General features: G+C 29.4%; 1 protein-coding gene across 2 annotated transcripts in view; it reads right to left on the bottom strand.

The window, feature by feature from the left end:
• Nucleotides 1–11,228, bottom strand: part of LOC137922053 (high affinity nerve growth factor receptor-like) — a 48,766-nt gene extending 37,538 nt beyond the window's left edge. For both annotated transcript variants that reach the window (XM_068764903.1, XM_068764900.1), the window contains exon 1: nucleotides 10,859–11,228. In XM_068764903.1, the coding sequence (XP_068621004.1) occupies nucleotides 10,859–10,918 (60 nt within the window). In that variant the 5' untranslated portion in view covers nucleotides 10,919–11,228. The remainder of the gene's footprint in view (nucleotides 1–10,858) is intronic.
• Between the last annotated feature and the right edge of the window lie 5,729 nt (nucleotides 11,229–16,957).

Raw genomic sequence — 16,957 nt, forward strand, 5'->3', positions numbered from 1 at the left:
ATGTCCTCTATTTTTTAATTAAAAAATAGAGGTTGCTAAAACAACAGTAAATATTTATTAAATTTATCTATATTATGTAATAGTCTAATATTTTTACAGTTCACGGGAATTTAAAATCCGTTGTTTACGGTTGGTTTAATACAAAATTATTGAAATGAAAGGTTTTTTTTTCAGTATAACTGTTATTTGAATGGAATTGATACACGATACAGATGGCTTTGTACCGGTCCTATTGAAAACCTGGGGCAGAATTATGACAAGCAGTTGACGTTCTAAAACTGATATAATTACGATGACGATACAATTTTAGATATCAAACTTAGGTTGTTCTAAAACATTCCGTGTTTTACTTTAATAGAAATAATATATATGTATTTATTAGATTACATTTTATTAAGCACTTTCTTATTCGATAAGTACTAGAAGGGCTTACCGTCGTGAAATGCACAAGTCATAGTCCAACGAGAAAGCGCCAGCTCCGTGCCCAATTGCCATCAACGGTACTTGCATGAGCTACAATGTAACTAAGAATTATAAATACACCCGAAATTTATGAAAAGAAAACAACCACCAGGAGAAAAGATACAAGAAGTTTATTTTATTAGAATGAATATTGTACATTTTATCTAAGCATACGATACAATTTTCTCTCTTTCTTTTCGAGGTGAAATAGTTCGACATGACTCGATTCATGTTCATTTAGGAAATTTATGAATAAAAATGTATATAAAAATTAATGCTGACGAAAAGATTGTTTTCTTTATTTGAGCTTTATGTGTTGTATCGTCTTTATAATTTCCGCCGTAATACGCCCCGAGCTAAACATAATTTTCTTCTTTAGACGATCTCGGGTAAGTCAAAAGTTGCATTTAAATTGGCACTTGGCACATAAGGCAACACAATAAGATGTCACAAAATATAAAACGCGTGCTAACCAACCTAATGCCCATCGCTTACGAACTTGGGGCATATGAGTGGGTGGCTGTTTGCCATCTCGTTCAGAACAATTAGAAATATTACATGTGTGTGTCTATTTATTATTTGTTTAGTTTTGATACCTTAAATTACTGTAATAATTATTTGCTATAGCAAATTTATTTCACTATTATTACTTGCTTAACGTGATATCTAAAAAGAAGTAAAAACATTTTATTCCATTTATTTAGGCGATGAAATCTATCGGATATGATATGACCAGCGTTGGACGTCTTAGAACTGAAATGATAATGTATTGAAATATCTTAATTTAGAAGTATTCAGAATTTTCTTAACGTATTCCTTAAATTGAATATTAGAATTAGCATTTCATTTTCTTAATCATTAAGTTTTTTGGAGGTATTAAAGTGGCAAATAATTTATTAACATAAACAACATAAGAGGAGAGAGTAAATGCTATGAGAGTATAATATTTACATATAGTAATAATACAATAAATTTACAGACGCGTGCAGTTTTTACAATCCGAAAGAATTTATGTGTTTTATTACGAGGCGAGCCCATGTTGACAAAGGCATATTCCACCCATAAGTTACGCCATTGCTGTTGTATATGTAAGTAATAAATAGTAATTTTTGAACCTTATCTGAGAATCTTACTATGAATCTGCTTTATTGACGGCTCTATGTAGCTGTTTAAAGTTCAATACAGATATAACTTTATTGTTGTTAATGCAATAAAATTTATTACACCATGTAATAACTATAAAATAAATAACATAACTCCGAGAAATGTTGGTTTTTTAGAAGGATAGTTTAGCTTAAATTTCGAGGAGAAATTACATATAAAATTTAATATCCGTTGTACAATTGAAATAGTTTTGGAAAAAACATACTAGCGTTAAAACCCCAAAAATGTCATTTATTGCTATCATAGATTAAGTATGGTATCGTGTTCATTTTAAAAATGTTTCCTATGTTTTTTATATTTATGTGATTGCAACGAAAATAAATAACTATTCAAAAATAAACGTTACGTATATAGAGACGTAGGCCCTAATTTTGATTCGCGTTTTTGACTTTATGTCACGCCAATTTATTAACCTATGTTTTATTCTTTGTTATTTATCATCATCATTGTGTCAGCTATAGGACGACCACTGTAGAACATAAACTTCTCGCATGGATTTAAAAAAAAAGCGGTTGGAAGCGGCCTGCATCCAGCGTCTTCCGACGGCCATAACAAGAATCCGAGGTCGCCCACGAGATGAACACCCTGCGCTCCCCGAAGGCCCGTGGTCTCCACTTCAGACCCGCTTCAGCGCCCATCTATTCTGCGCGTTATGCAGAGTGCCCACTGCCGGATGCCCGTCCGCTGGGCCATGTCAGTTGCTTTCGTTTATCTACGGATCTTTTTAGTTCTGATTCGATATCGTTGAATTATTCCGAAAATTTAATATTATATAATCAGCTAAATATTATAGCCTTTTTACATAAAAATGACACTATAAAATTAGAATGATTGATTGAAAATTTGCTCTCTTTATGTACTATGAGGCCATGATACCCAATTAAAAAAAACTATTATTTTAAACCATATTTTCTAACGAAATATGTTTTTTATTCATTTGTATTCATTCAATTAACTAAGATAGACTTCTGCGACACAAAACTTTTAAAATATACCTTAATTGAATATCCTCCGCTGGTGAATAAATATAAAATTCAGTTTACATTTTATTTTGGAGCTACGGTAAAAATTTTTATTGGGTAACTAAATTAGTTCTTTTTAAATTTTTGTACAAGAATTTTATTAAAAATTCTTAAACGGAGCAGATACTAAGGTTTATTGAAACAAGTTTTCGAAAAGATAACGCTCTCACTTTTGATCAGTCCAATTTATTATAGTTACGGTAGAAGTGGACTTTCATGAAAAATATCGGATATTGATTACACGAATTTGCTGAGCGAATTCATTATTTTAGGCGTAAGATGTCCTCTGTTGGACATAGTTCCCAAAGATTACCAACAAGACAGATGGAAAACAGTCTGCATTTAACATCTTCCGTCGTCTGCAAAATTAAAATAAATATATATCGTCGCGAATGTTATTAAAACGATATCGCATTTATGTGTTAGAGGCGACACGAACAACCTTTTTTTTAATTGAATTATTTTGGTCGACTAAAGGCTAAATTATTTTACAAGGTAAATGAAAACGTTCATTTATCATTATTCTCTTGTCTCAGGATGCAGCGGGGGATAAGTAACAAGGATAATAAACACATCATTCTATTGTTCGAATATCGTGAATAAAGACGTTTGTTACAAAGCATTAGTTAGTTGCATTTCTACTAAATGATTAGTTATAATAAGTTGTTGGTGCAATGCTAATACAAGTTGTCCTTCTTAAGTTAACGATGTGGATTCAAATAATGATTTTGAACAATACTTTCGAATATAGTCACCGTAACCAACGTTGGAAATATATTTTAAGCAGAGATTCTTTTCTACTTTGACCTTCTGAAATCTACTTACGGCGGAAACATATTGACAATATTGTTTTAGTAGTGTAGTAATGTAGTATTGGTTTGTAAAAAAGATAATTTTTAATGATATTAGGTAATTGACCAATGTCAAAAGTAGTCGTTGCAGCGTCGTCAGATTAAAACACTTAGAATCATTAATATCATATTCTTTATTAATAATAGCCTCGATAAAATAACTGTGTATGTTATGTATAGAAAAAAATCATTCAACTAGAAAATGTCTCTAAAAGATAGTTAATTTCATATTAAAATTTTATGAGTAACATTTATTTGAGCCTTAAGTAATTAAAAGTAAAATATAAAAAAATTAATTAACAAATCATATTAAAATAAATCGAATGAAAAAGTTTTAATGTTGTCCGTTTTATTATGTGAACATTGTTGAGATTTTATTATTTTATTAATTATGACGAAAAAATGCAACAAGTTTTTTTTTTGGAATTATTTATATCGTTAAGTATTTGTGATAAGAGATTAAATAAAGATACAAAGACAACGTTTGATATTCGTAGTTAAAATAAAAAAAAATACATGAGGTGTGAAGTCTTATGTACTTTTGACATTTAATTCGGTAGAAGCAAAAAGTAAAACTTATGTAGAATTTCTATATTTTATAGAAGATGCATTTAAATAAGCAAATGTGGATATATAAAAAATAAGAAAGCGATGTTACCTCGACCAAGATTAGTAAATTTTGTACCTTTTATTTGTCATAGGTTATTTGCTATAATAATTAACGGATACAATCTACAAAAATACTCAATGTTTATTTAAAGCAGTTTTATTACGAACTTATTGTATTCATCTCCACTGATATAAAGGTGTTTAAATAACAGCTACTCAATTTTATAGGTGTTTCTATATTTTGTTAGCATTCCTTAAATCAATGTAACACAAAGCTTTAAGACTGCAGGAAATTCCGGATGCCGTGTTCACGAAAACATTATTAAAATATTTAAAGTTGTGTTATAACTAATACTAACTGTTTTCACAAATGATATAATTATTGTTTACATTGGTTATATTAAATAAAACACGTAAATTGTCATTTTCATCCCTCCACTATCACGTTAATGCACAATAAATTGTCTTAGTTTCTATGTATATACAAACAATAGGCCTTTGTAATAATATTAATCATATATGAAAATTAAAAAAAAAAAATCATCTCTGCTATGAATTATATGAACAAATTGTAGACAGGTTATTTTGAATTATTCAATAGCATAGAAACCTCATTAATGTTACAAATACATTGACACTTTGTGGACATTAATTAAGGGACCCGTGTAACCTTCGTATCAAATTTCGATAAACCTATTAATTTTAACTAGAAGCTCACTAAACAAATATAAGTCAAACACAGCTACATGTTTATATTTATTAAAACGTTTCTAATGTATTAAAGTAATGCATGTATTTACATTACAGTTGTGTATTTTAAGAGTTTTAATACAAGAATAACTGCACTGTGATTATTTCATTTAGTTTCGTCTTTACAATTATGAAAATTTATTCTATTTTGTAAATTTTCTTTCTTTATCGGAATGATTATTCATTCAGTCGACTAAACTTAACCTATATTTTTTGCATAAGATAAATTATTTTCATATTTAATTCTAGATAAATAAATTGGATGTAATAATACTGTTCATGTTATCTACTATGTAGCTGGTAATTAGTTTTTTTAATGTAGTATTATATTATATTATAGAGACCTATTAGAATTAAATATTCTGTAATTTTTAATGAATAATAAAATTTTAAAGGTTTACTTTTCCCTTGCAGGTGGGCGGGCATAAGCCTTTCACAATATGCTTAAACGAAAACGCCATCTAAACCTCTACCGCCTAATGGCAGTCTTGTCTTCTAAATTAATATTTTTTCCAGATTCTTTATTTAATTGTTAATAATATATTTAATTAGTTGTTATATATGATGTATATATCACAATTTTTTAATACTATTCCCTATCTTTGTAGTTCATTAACGTTAATTTATATCTTATTTACTTGTTTATTCCTTGTGCTTATGTGCATGGGAACCATTTGAAAATAGGTGGCATTTAGCACACTTTTAACATCATTCATTAATTGACTAATCCTATTATTACGGCAGTTTTTTATCTAAGGTTGTTAATCTATTTTTATTAAAAGAATAACTAGATGTTTTTACATTTTTACAATAAGATAACTACCAAAATGGATTAATTACTATAAATAATTAAAATAATAAGGTCTGGGTAAGTAAGGTTAGGTAAGTTTAGAATGCGTTTATTGCGAAAAGAAAATTTTAGTCCCAACCGTGTTTAAAAAATTGGTACAAAATATAGATAATAAGTGCACGGACTGTAATTTAAAAAAAAATGCGTAACGACGGCATAGCTCGCACGATGGCTGCCTGCAGCTTTCTAGCATTTCTTCTTCTATTATTAAGAGTTCTGTAATAAACTGCTTTCTTTTTCCTTTACTGGTAGTTTGAAAGACGACAGCGGTAAAGTTTTATTGCTGATTTTCTATAAAGGCGTGGTCCTTTCCCGTTGCGGTCGTGCCCATACAATTACTCTTTCTAGTTGTATAGTAGGTTTAGTTATAACGTATATAGGCAAAAGCTTGTAACGTTTCAATAAATGAGAATAAGATTTGCCATACATTTTTATAGTACTAATTGATCTATTCATAATTTATTTGTAAAAATAAAAAAACTAGTCTAATACCCTTTCTAAAAATATACTGGGTAATAGGTTACAGTTGTAAAAGCTTTAAAGGAATATATGGATCGTTTGTTATCAAAAACCCTAAAAGCTTTTACGTCTTTTTGCAATCACATGTATTAAGGGATCGTTCATTATCATCATATAAATTACATTAATTTATTTTTCTATTAGAATGCGGCAGACTAATAACTTCTAGCAGTACAAAGTCTGCAGGGACTAACAGTAAAAAAAAATGATTTTAATGTAGAGATAGAGTATTTTAATTAGTACCATATACTAATTGACAGGGAATAAATTATATATTTATTCCTTTAAAGCTTTTCACCTATAGCCAATTAATCTGTATAAAATAATTCTAAAGAATCTGACAATTATTTTTAACATCTCTTATTGATGTGATTATGATTCTAACACCTTTGATGAAGATGCCACCGATGTGGGAAGACGGGCCAAAGAAACTAAGCGGGACTTCATGTTTTTAAAACTGTTTAAAATTACGTTGTTAAATTATATCGAAACAGCCTGGAAGTGGACACACACATTCTCAAGGTGTGCTATCTTTTGTGAAGACATTTACAGCTTAGTAACTCCTAGCACACAAATATTCTCGGTCAATTTCGAAAGGAGTTTATTGCCTAATTAAAACAAATGAACATTAACTAAATTACTTGTATACATTGTTTATCATAGCCGCTTGCCCGATGAAACTCTGGTCTTTTTTAGTTTGATGTAAATTCCAAAAAGAATTATTACAAATAAAATTGCAAATAAAATATCCTCTCTACCAGTTTTGTATAGAACAAATAAAAAAAAATATCCAAAATGAATTGCTCGCGTGGAGTGTTAATTCGATCCGAAGTCCTTACTTTGAAGTAAATTTAAACTAATATCAAATAAAACGACGTAAATTTGCATTTACTTTTGTACTAATAAATTAAATTTTCCATTTATTGCTTTCATGGATTGGAATGTACTCAGAGGATATAGCGAGAGGCAAAGATATTTTTTTTACTAATCTAGAAAATTAATATTGTCAATATTTTGAAAAACTTCCAATAAGCTAATCTATGGCGGAGGTTTGTACTTAACATTAGACGTCCTATGACTGAAATGAGGACGCTGCTGTCCATCTTCTGGCACTTTGTGAGCTGTGGGAATCCTAAATATACACAAAGTGTGATTTAAATAGGATTATAACCCGTAAATCCAACCCAAGATATACGAGCGCAAGTCTCAATCCTCTACTGAGCTACCACTGCTCGTCATGTACAAATTTTCAATTAAAAATTTATTGAAATGCCTATGCATAGATTCAGAAACTAAAGCTTCATTGTAATGTTTATTTTATTATTCATAATCAAGTAAGAGTACTTTGATAGAAAACTATCAGATGAATTGATTATAGATGTGGCTTTAAAGGCTATAGCACATTTGCTATCAATTATTGTGTGGAACACCCTATTTAAAATTCTATACATTTATTATACATACAGTAAGAAAAATCGTTTACAAAATTCTAATTATTACATATAAATTTTTTTGGTTAACTATGTCTCTGCATACTTTATACAAAAGTTGTAAAAAAATCGCATTCCAAAAGAAAAAATATATTAAGGTACGATACTTTAAGAATGATGACTTCATAGAGGGTGATTGGATATAAACGAAAAGCTTTAAAGCTTTTAAGTGACAAATGAGCTATAGATTTAACATTTTAAAGATTTTACACCTATAACTAATCACCCTGTATTGTTAAAAAAGTGAAGTCCAATGTTAATGGCGTTCCTAATATGAAATCGGAACGACGTATTGATTATAGATCGAAATTTGTGCTACTGGAACATACAGTACAAATCGGTGAATGGTAAATCATTACAGGAATAACAGACGGCTATATTAGGATGTTAGTTTAACAAACATTAACGCACTGAGGAAGCTTATAGCTTTGAACGATTATCAAGAACTGATTAAAGCATAATAGCATTATCGATATAGAGCAAAATAAGAGATACGTAACACTTCCTTTTTAAACTTACTTTTATAAAAAAAGGTATTATCAACAAACTTCCTTTATTTAAAAATTTAATAGAAGACAGGAGCTTTTGCACAAAATTCCAAGCTATTTAAATACGTTTAACAGTAATTTCTCGGTAAAGTGTTTGTTACATATTTGCATCATTTCTTCCTGTTTGTATTATTAGATTAGTTTTTTATAGTTATTATTTGTATATAAATTATTGTTGCTTTTTTTAATAATTAATCTTTTTAAACATATTATACGTTATAGGTACATAATTGTTAACCAATCCATTTTAAAGAAACGCGATAAGACTACCAATAGTAGTTTTGTGTTGATTTTATTATATGTTAATACATTAAAATGTTAATAAATAAATGACATACTTGAACTAAAACCATTTGTCATAAGGTTTTATTTGGTTGTTAGCGATGTTCTTTTTTAACTTCAATGATCTATATGTAATTTATTTGTTTAAAATCATAGAGTATAAAGGTTCATATTTTCACAAAAATAAAATGTATCCCTACAGCACGAAAAGATGAGATGAGCTTGGTGTTTAGCTAGAGGATTGTTGTAGTTTCAGCTCATAGAAGCCAGTTACAAAGTATAGGTATCCCCCAAAGATATCTATTGGGAGATATACCCTAATCGCCACGTTTGGCAGGCGGATTGGCGATCGCAGTGTGGTATTATGATACGAAGAGGACGCTGCTGCCCATCCTCCGGAAACTTATTTTGAGAGCAGTGGGAATCCTAAATAATTGACATGATAATATTATTTCCCGGGAATCGAACTCGCGACCTACGATTGCAAGTCCCATTCCTCTATAGCTGGGCTACAACTGCTTAGCTAAAGGACACGTGTTACACTTTTCAATGTGGCAAGAAAATAATACCGACGATTTTAATATTATGTCTCCTACACTAGTTATAGAGTAATTACATATAAATATATATATATATATATATATATGTATATATATATGTGTATATATATATATATATATATATATTTATATATATATGTGTGTGTATACATATACACTGTATATGTATATTAATAAAATATATGTTAAAAATCATTATTTTGGTATGAATTATTATTATGTAAACTTAGTATTAAATAATTTTCATGTCAGAGAATAATAAGTGTTCTCTGCAAAGAAATTGAAGTGTATAGTTTTCAGTTTATTTAGCGAACACAAATACTTTTAATCATCTTTGAAAAATGTTTACAAGTGAAAGCTTATTGCTATTTGTTACAGTTAATATGTAGTATCATTTTAATAGTATTTATTTTAGTCTTTATCTTATTTACGTGAAAAATGTAAGATGAAAAGGTTATTTCAGTCATTCTAATTTAATATCTTTATTGATACGTTTTACCGCTGCTATGTAGTAGTATACTGTTTTTTAGTAAACCATCCGCAATAATAGTAGTGTAGTGGTATAAATAATAAATAACTCTTTTATAAACAATAGATTTTTTTCAAAGAAGCGCCTATACCTATTATGAAATGTTTGGCGTTGATCGGTAAGGACTAAACTTTACACTTTACAAAATTGCATAATAAGAAATCTTTTTGTTAATATGTTCACTTATATGCAATCCCTTAAACTTGTTTTTATTCTTTAACAGTAATATTTTGCATAAAAAAATTAAATGAAAAAAATTAAATTAACTTTGAATCTGCAGAATAATGAATTTCTAATCCAACAATATTTGACATCCAACACATTTGGAAATAGATATATTTGTACATTAGGAATAGAGCTTGCCATATCAAGTAATAAGGAGCATAATTTTTATGCAAATTTTTCTTTCATCTTTTTTCATCATTATTACGTTAGACGAATTGCTATCGTATGTTTAGATAAATATGTAAAATATTTAACTTATGCAATGCATTCGACAATAACATTATCTAATGTATTTGCGATAGCTTCTGTATGTTTATAAAGGGGCATCCATTAGTTATCGCGGTTGTAAGACTATCGGTTGCACTTTTAATGAGGAAATAATAAGTACAACGTGAAATAGCATTAATAAATACGATTTAATTACCTACGCTAAAGTAAACGAACTCTGCATCAAATGACACAAAGTCACATTGAGATACTACAAGATTTTCTACAAGCTTTTGCTTTTGCTTTTTATGATACCGCAATTGTGAAACAGAACTTTATGTATCGAGTAAAGTTTATGCAAAATTGTAACTATAACTGTAACATATAATAACATTATAGATTAGACATTTGTTTATGATTATATTTGATAGACATTAATTGCCAATAATAATTAATATTTAATTCAATTAATTAGCGTGTGACTAAAGGCAACATTGTAATGTCGTTCTAGTTTTTGTGATATTTTCTTATCATTACATTTGTATAATGTTTATCTTGACTTACATTAAATAATTATAAAAAAGGACAAATAACATCATAATATTTATTAACGTGTAGAGTTATAATTTTTAAGTAAAATTAAAAATATAATTTCAGGTTCATAGTGTCGAGATCAGTATCAACACCTAACTGATATGTATGAAAATTATTATAAATCTTAGGTTTCTAATATTAATTAATTATATAAACAAACGTTATGAAATAAGAAAGTGAATATAAAAATACTTACTCTTCTTTTTTTATTTGTTTTTTCTGGTGTTTGAACGTGGTTCTTCACCCTGATATTCATTGTTTGTTATTTGAAATTACCACATACTCAATGTTTCACTGTATTGTTTAATAGCCACCAATAAACAACCACTTAAATTTAAAATAATTTTAAAAGCGGATAACATTCATAGGGTATTTCTCTTTTAAAACTTTGAGCGCACTCACAATACGCTAATATATAAAAACACAAATAATTAAGTAAAGGGTACATATTAGTTTAGGCACAATAAATTGGCGGGCGAATGTTACGCGCGCGTCACTGAAAGTCGTGTTCGTGTACGAAGTTGCACAGCGCATAGAAGTACGGGAGGCGTCAGGCTACGCACGGAACGAGCTGCGGAGTGTTCATCCTGCGCCCGCCTCTGGTCTGCAAGCGACGCTCGCGTCCCGCCGCCCACGTCCCGCGCCCCCAGCCTCCACATTAATCACTACTTACCCTTCTTCATCTCATTATCCTGCAGATTCATCATCTAACATTGCTTATTAACTTCATTTATTCATCCATCATCGTCAACATTTTACCCGTAAGAGAGACTTCTCGACAATGGACACCGCTGGCCTGCACCAGAGATTAACAATAGGACTGGTGTTTCACATTTATTTATTAATTTGTTATTTTCTTAAGTGCTAGTTTTCGTAGAACTTGTATCCATGTTTCCCATTTTATCATAAATAGTATATTAGTAATATTTTATAAAGAAAATTGTTAAATCTTTTAAAGAGATTTAAATAAATACTCCCGGAAAATCTTTTTTTTAAAGTTATCTACTGTGCTTATTTCTACCAATTTGATTTAAAAGACGATGTAGTAAGAAAAAGTTACTAATATTCCAAATTAGTTTGTATCAATGATGTACTGATTGTATCACAAATTATCACTTTCCCTATTTATTTATTTAATTACTATTTTTATTATTCGCATTTACAATGACCACTAATGTACGTCATAAAAAGAATGACAGAAGAATCCAATTCGATCGAAACAGGAATCAGATTGAGTTTCCTTATAATTATAATGGTGTAATTAAAATTAAGCTGCGATGGTTCTAAACACGTCCTTTAGAGAGCGCAACACAGGGTTTTTGTTGCGGTCACTGTAACAACATTCTTAATAAACTAATTATATAAATAAATCTTCAAATAACTAATGAAATTCATTGTCAAGCTTTATTATTGCTTAAAAATTCACTTTAACAGGGAAATATAATTATATACATGTATGTCTTAAAACAAGTGTTTTCATGAATTTCCAAAAAAGTTTACATGGTAATTTTAAGACTATAATTGTCATGATAACAGGATAAGAGTGTACTGTATTATAATACATTATAATATAATGTATTATAATACAGTACACTCTATTATATATATCTATATATAATATTATAATACATTACACAGTTGTCCACGAAAGAGTTACTAATTTTTATTATATTTTTAACCGTATTTACATCTCTGTATACAAATATTTTTGTAAATGTATGCGCATAGATCAGACTGTCACGTATTTATCGACTATGTACCGTCATAATACTTTCTTGACTAAACTTTTCTCTGAGAGAACCTGGATCTGATTGCACGAAAAGCTCTCTACCGTGGAAAAAAATTGTATGTTTAGCAAATTGTCAAATGAACACCTCCGAAAAACAAAACAACAAAATTTTCTTATTACAATTAAAGAAAATACATTGAACTTCTTATTTAATAATAATTTTGTATTTTCCATTAATAAGAGTCGAGATGAACACATGTATTTTATGTAAGGGGGAAAACCGAAAATTATCGTGTTATCTACAGCGACTGTTAATACAGTTAACTGTTTGTTATAAAATACTAAGAATCGATGATATAGCAGTAAACGAGGCGATGTTTGACTTATGTTGAAAAAAAAATTGTTTTTATGATGTAGCGTCGCACTTAATTTTTTAGCCTTTCATACCTCAACTTCAAACGTAGTAAAATCGTGAATGATTTTTATAATGTACTCAGAAATTTTATAAAGGAAACCGGAAATATAATTTATAATTATACTATCTTTATATCAGCAAACAAAAATAGCTCTAATGCAATAATATTATAGTAGTTCAATGATCAGAAGAATGTACTGAATGAAAAAAAGAGTCAAAGCTCACTTTATGGTTTTGATACCTTCAACCTAATAATATAATAATATTATTAATAAAATATATAAAACACTCTTCTTCTCGTCACGCTATCATAATAATCCAAAGTTTTCCTTTTTGTTTGTCTACATTCTTAATTAAATTTTGATAAAGTCTACTTGGTAATTCGCGTATCTGTTAATGTTTATATTCTATTATGCGTGCTCAATTCTTAAGGACTCTGAATAAATAAATAAACAGTTTAATATTTTTATACAATATCTTTTATCTTAATTATTATATTTTCGTGAAAAATTAACAAAAGTATTACGCAATATTTAATAAAATAGTTTCTTTCTCATTTTCTACGAATTCTTAAGAAATATCGGAAAAATTTTAAGTTACAGGTTTTGGCTGTTTAATAGTTGGGTTTACTTGTGCAGTTCTTCTTAGCAGTTGTTAAGCACTCAAGGAAGTTTGTTTGTTTAACTCAGCTCGGTACGTTACATAGTACTTCATGGATTGGAAGGGCCTCAAGCTCTCTGGACGACTATGAGGCTCCATGGAGTGCCCATGAACCTGGCAACGATTCCTGGTAAGAGTTCTTATTGGTTTTGAACCAAAATACTAGTCTAAATAGCGAAGCTCGAGAACCATGGTTTGTGGCACTATATTATACTATACCATTCCGGTAAGGCTTGGTCGACTAAAGAAGCCTCGCTATCTCGCTAATATAGAAAGAGCAGTAACACTTCGATAAATTTAGGAAGTGTGACAGATTCAGTACACCTGTTTTTACTACAAGCTTTAGAAATGTAACCGTAGAATAAAAAAGTGTACACTTATTTTTAAATTAATTCACAAAATCATGAAAGTAAAATTATCTTAAAGCAAAAGTTCTGTTGTGAATACCTGTCTGCAACTTCCACTAACGAGTCAATGAAGCAGCATGTTTACTTTACTACTTGCCGCGCAATTTATTTGCTAAGCAGTACCTGAAGACTTTAAGATCAAATCAGGAGGCTTACATGTTAATGGTTAGAACGGCTATGTTCGTTTTAATACCTCAAGAGCGAAGCTCGCTAAAGGCTAATGACTATAAGCGAGTTAGTAATAAATGTCGGGTGGTATTGACGGCGCATACAAATTGTGCTTGATTCTACCGTATTGCTACTGGGTCACCTTTTGTGTATAATCAAAATACGCTAAGGCGATGAGGTAGGCACTAACTAAATGTTAATGAAATGTAAACTAATGTTTTCGTTAATTTGAAATGTAATTCTATGAGCCACATTTTGTAGTATGCAGATTTTTATCTACTATGGTATGAAGGAGTTTTCCTGACACTAAAAAGCAAGGAATTTTCTCTTATTTCCTGGAGCCCACAAAATTTTTGTACTAAGCTGCTTTGAAACACTTAATCAGAGTACAACACAGCCTTTGCATTCGCCATTTTGATAGTTAAGTCGGTATGTTTTATGTATATAATATTTAGCGGAAAACTAGAGAAAATGTATGCGTAATATTTTCTGTATTTAGCGGGAAAAAAGACAAGTAAATATTAAACAATTTAAAAGTTTATACATATTCCAACGAGGGCAACATGGCAGTTATTTAATTAAAATACGTACATATTTATTATCTTTTTGGTTGAAAGTTTTTGTTGTTTAAAGTTCCTTGCAAAAATCCTAATTAAGTAAGGGTATCTTCAGTTAGTTAGGATAATTAAGAAGTTTAAGTTTACCTTTAAGTTCGATTTATGTAAAAAAACAATCATTATATATTTTAGGTAATATACTTCTATCGAATTTTGGAAAAATATTTCTGGCAATCCCAGCCAGATCCGTAATAATTTGTTGACATCACCTCTTTATTTCATATTTAGATTAATTAAACCATTGTATGTAATTATGTAATTGGCGTTATTTGATGGAATCATTAACAAATTTTCATTTAACCATAATAACAGTTTGTCATTAAATTTTGACAATTCATTTCTAATTTAAAATTTTCTGTAAATGTCAAACAAATGACTTTAAAAAAATATACAATGTTACTTTTCCGAACAACATTATAGTGTATAAAATAAATTCTTCCTCTTTTCTGTAATTAACTATCACGAACTGAAGCTGACAAGTCGATTTACACGATCCAGTGATTACAGCTTAGCGCCATAAAACGCTGTTAGTTCGAATGAGCTTGAAATTAAATGTTAGTATAACGTACAAGCACGCGAATAATACAAACAACAAGACATCGGGCGTATCACTTATCTCCAAGCCAGTTTATTACAAATACGTATGATGAATTTCGAAAATCATTCTCAGCGGAGAATTTTAATCGTTTAACTTGATTAATGAAATACATGGCATGAGTTATTACTAAGTAATTAGTTTTTAATTTTTCATCTCTCTGTCGTCAGCAGCTATATAATGCCACTAATTCAATTAAAAAGATAAGTTACTTAGCAAGGAATACTAAGCTTATCACTTTAATTTAACTGGCTTTAGCGCTCTAAGCGGCTAATTTTTAATGTACAACTATACAACTAAAAAAATAGTTTGAATAAGAAAGAACGCATAGCTTACTCATTATAAGACAGCTTCTTATAGCTGTCATGCATTAAGTAATCTTTAACCTCTAGCCTTGTTGGAGTTCTTGATTAGTGGTTTAGCTAGACTCAACCTTTGTAAATATGATTAGAGGAATTTAATTCTCGGCGCCATCTTAATATATTAACATAACATCCGTAACATGTTTGCTCTTATTTTATTATGATTCGTATAGAGAACAATGTGTACATAGCGCACTGGTGAAAATGTTCAAATTATCCACTATTATCATTTTGTCTTTTTAAAAAATCAACTATTATTTCATTCAAATTTGACTTTTAGACAGTATTATACATAAAAAATATTTAAAGTAACGAATTAATTATAAATTAAAATAAGGAATAGGCCAAATGTTCGAGTTATATGTTATTCATCAAATCACGCCGCACAATGCAGTTTAATTAGAATCTCAATTCTTCATAAAGCCGACATTGTTGCTACACCATCCAACTTATCAATAAATCAACTTGTAACGACATTTAATCATTCAACTCTGCGTTGTAAGTTTGTGTAGAAAATAATGTTACCTTATACATCATAAATAAAAACAAACAAATGTTCATTTGTAAATTATTGTAATTTTAATTTTTTTTTTATTTAAGTGTTCGAATATTTTACCCACAATATATGACGTTATTTCTATTTTATAATAACATAAATTTGTTTGCTCGGTGAGTGGGCGCCAATCGGTAGCAACTAATAACGTAACACCTCTATATTCAGATTTTACTGTGCATTTGGATATTCTTTTTAATATACGTACGTACGTATGTAACTTTTGCTTATACTGAGCTCCGGTTTACACGGAAGCCTTCCAGTCAGGTTACATGAACAAGGTTTCAGTTAAGGGCTTTCCGCGACCGCGGAATCTGTAAAAGCACATATAGTGGTGTCTTGTAATGTGATTGATACCGAAAAATTAATTGCGGATATTTAAGGCTATCTTCTCATTTCGTGATTGGGCTTTAACACTTATCTCTTTCAATGGTTTAACCGTATATTATAGCCTCGGCAATAGATACATTTTCTTAGACTTTAATGAAACTTTCGAAACTGGAACATAAGACAGCCAAAATTCCCCTAATTCATTCCAGTGCTATTATTGTTTGCGTGTATGTTTAATTTAAATTATATACTCTAAATTGTTAATTTGAAATCATTAACGGGTAGATAGACGAAGAGATAAAAATAAAAATAGTTGATTATTATTATTATGAAATCAGTAAAGTAGAAATAATGAATTAAAATTTACCTTACAAATCATATGCTTGTTATGTTCTTGTAAGACGGCCCTTTCTTCTTTTCAGCTGATAGAGGCCAATAGCAAGGCATAGGCTGATCAAT

The sequence above is a fragment of the Battus philenor genome, unplaced genomic scaffold (genome assembly GCF_028537555.1).
Source record: "Battus philenor isolate CCGP_79_NKW_IND1 unplaced genomic scaffold, ilBatPhil1.0.hap1 SCAF_2, whole genome shotgun sequence".
NCBI lineage: Eukaryota > Metazoa > Arthropoda > Insecta > Lepidoptera > Papilionidae > Battus > Battus philenor.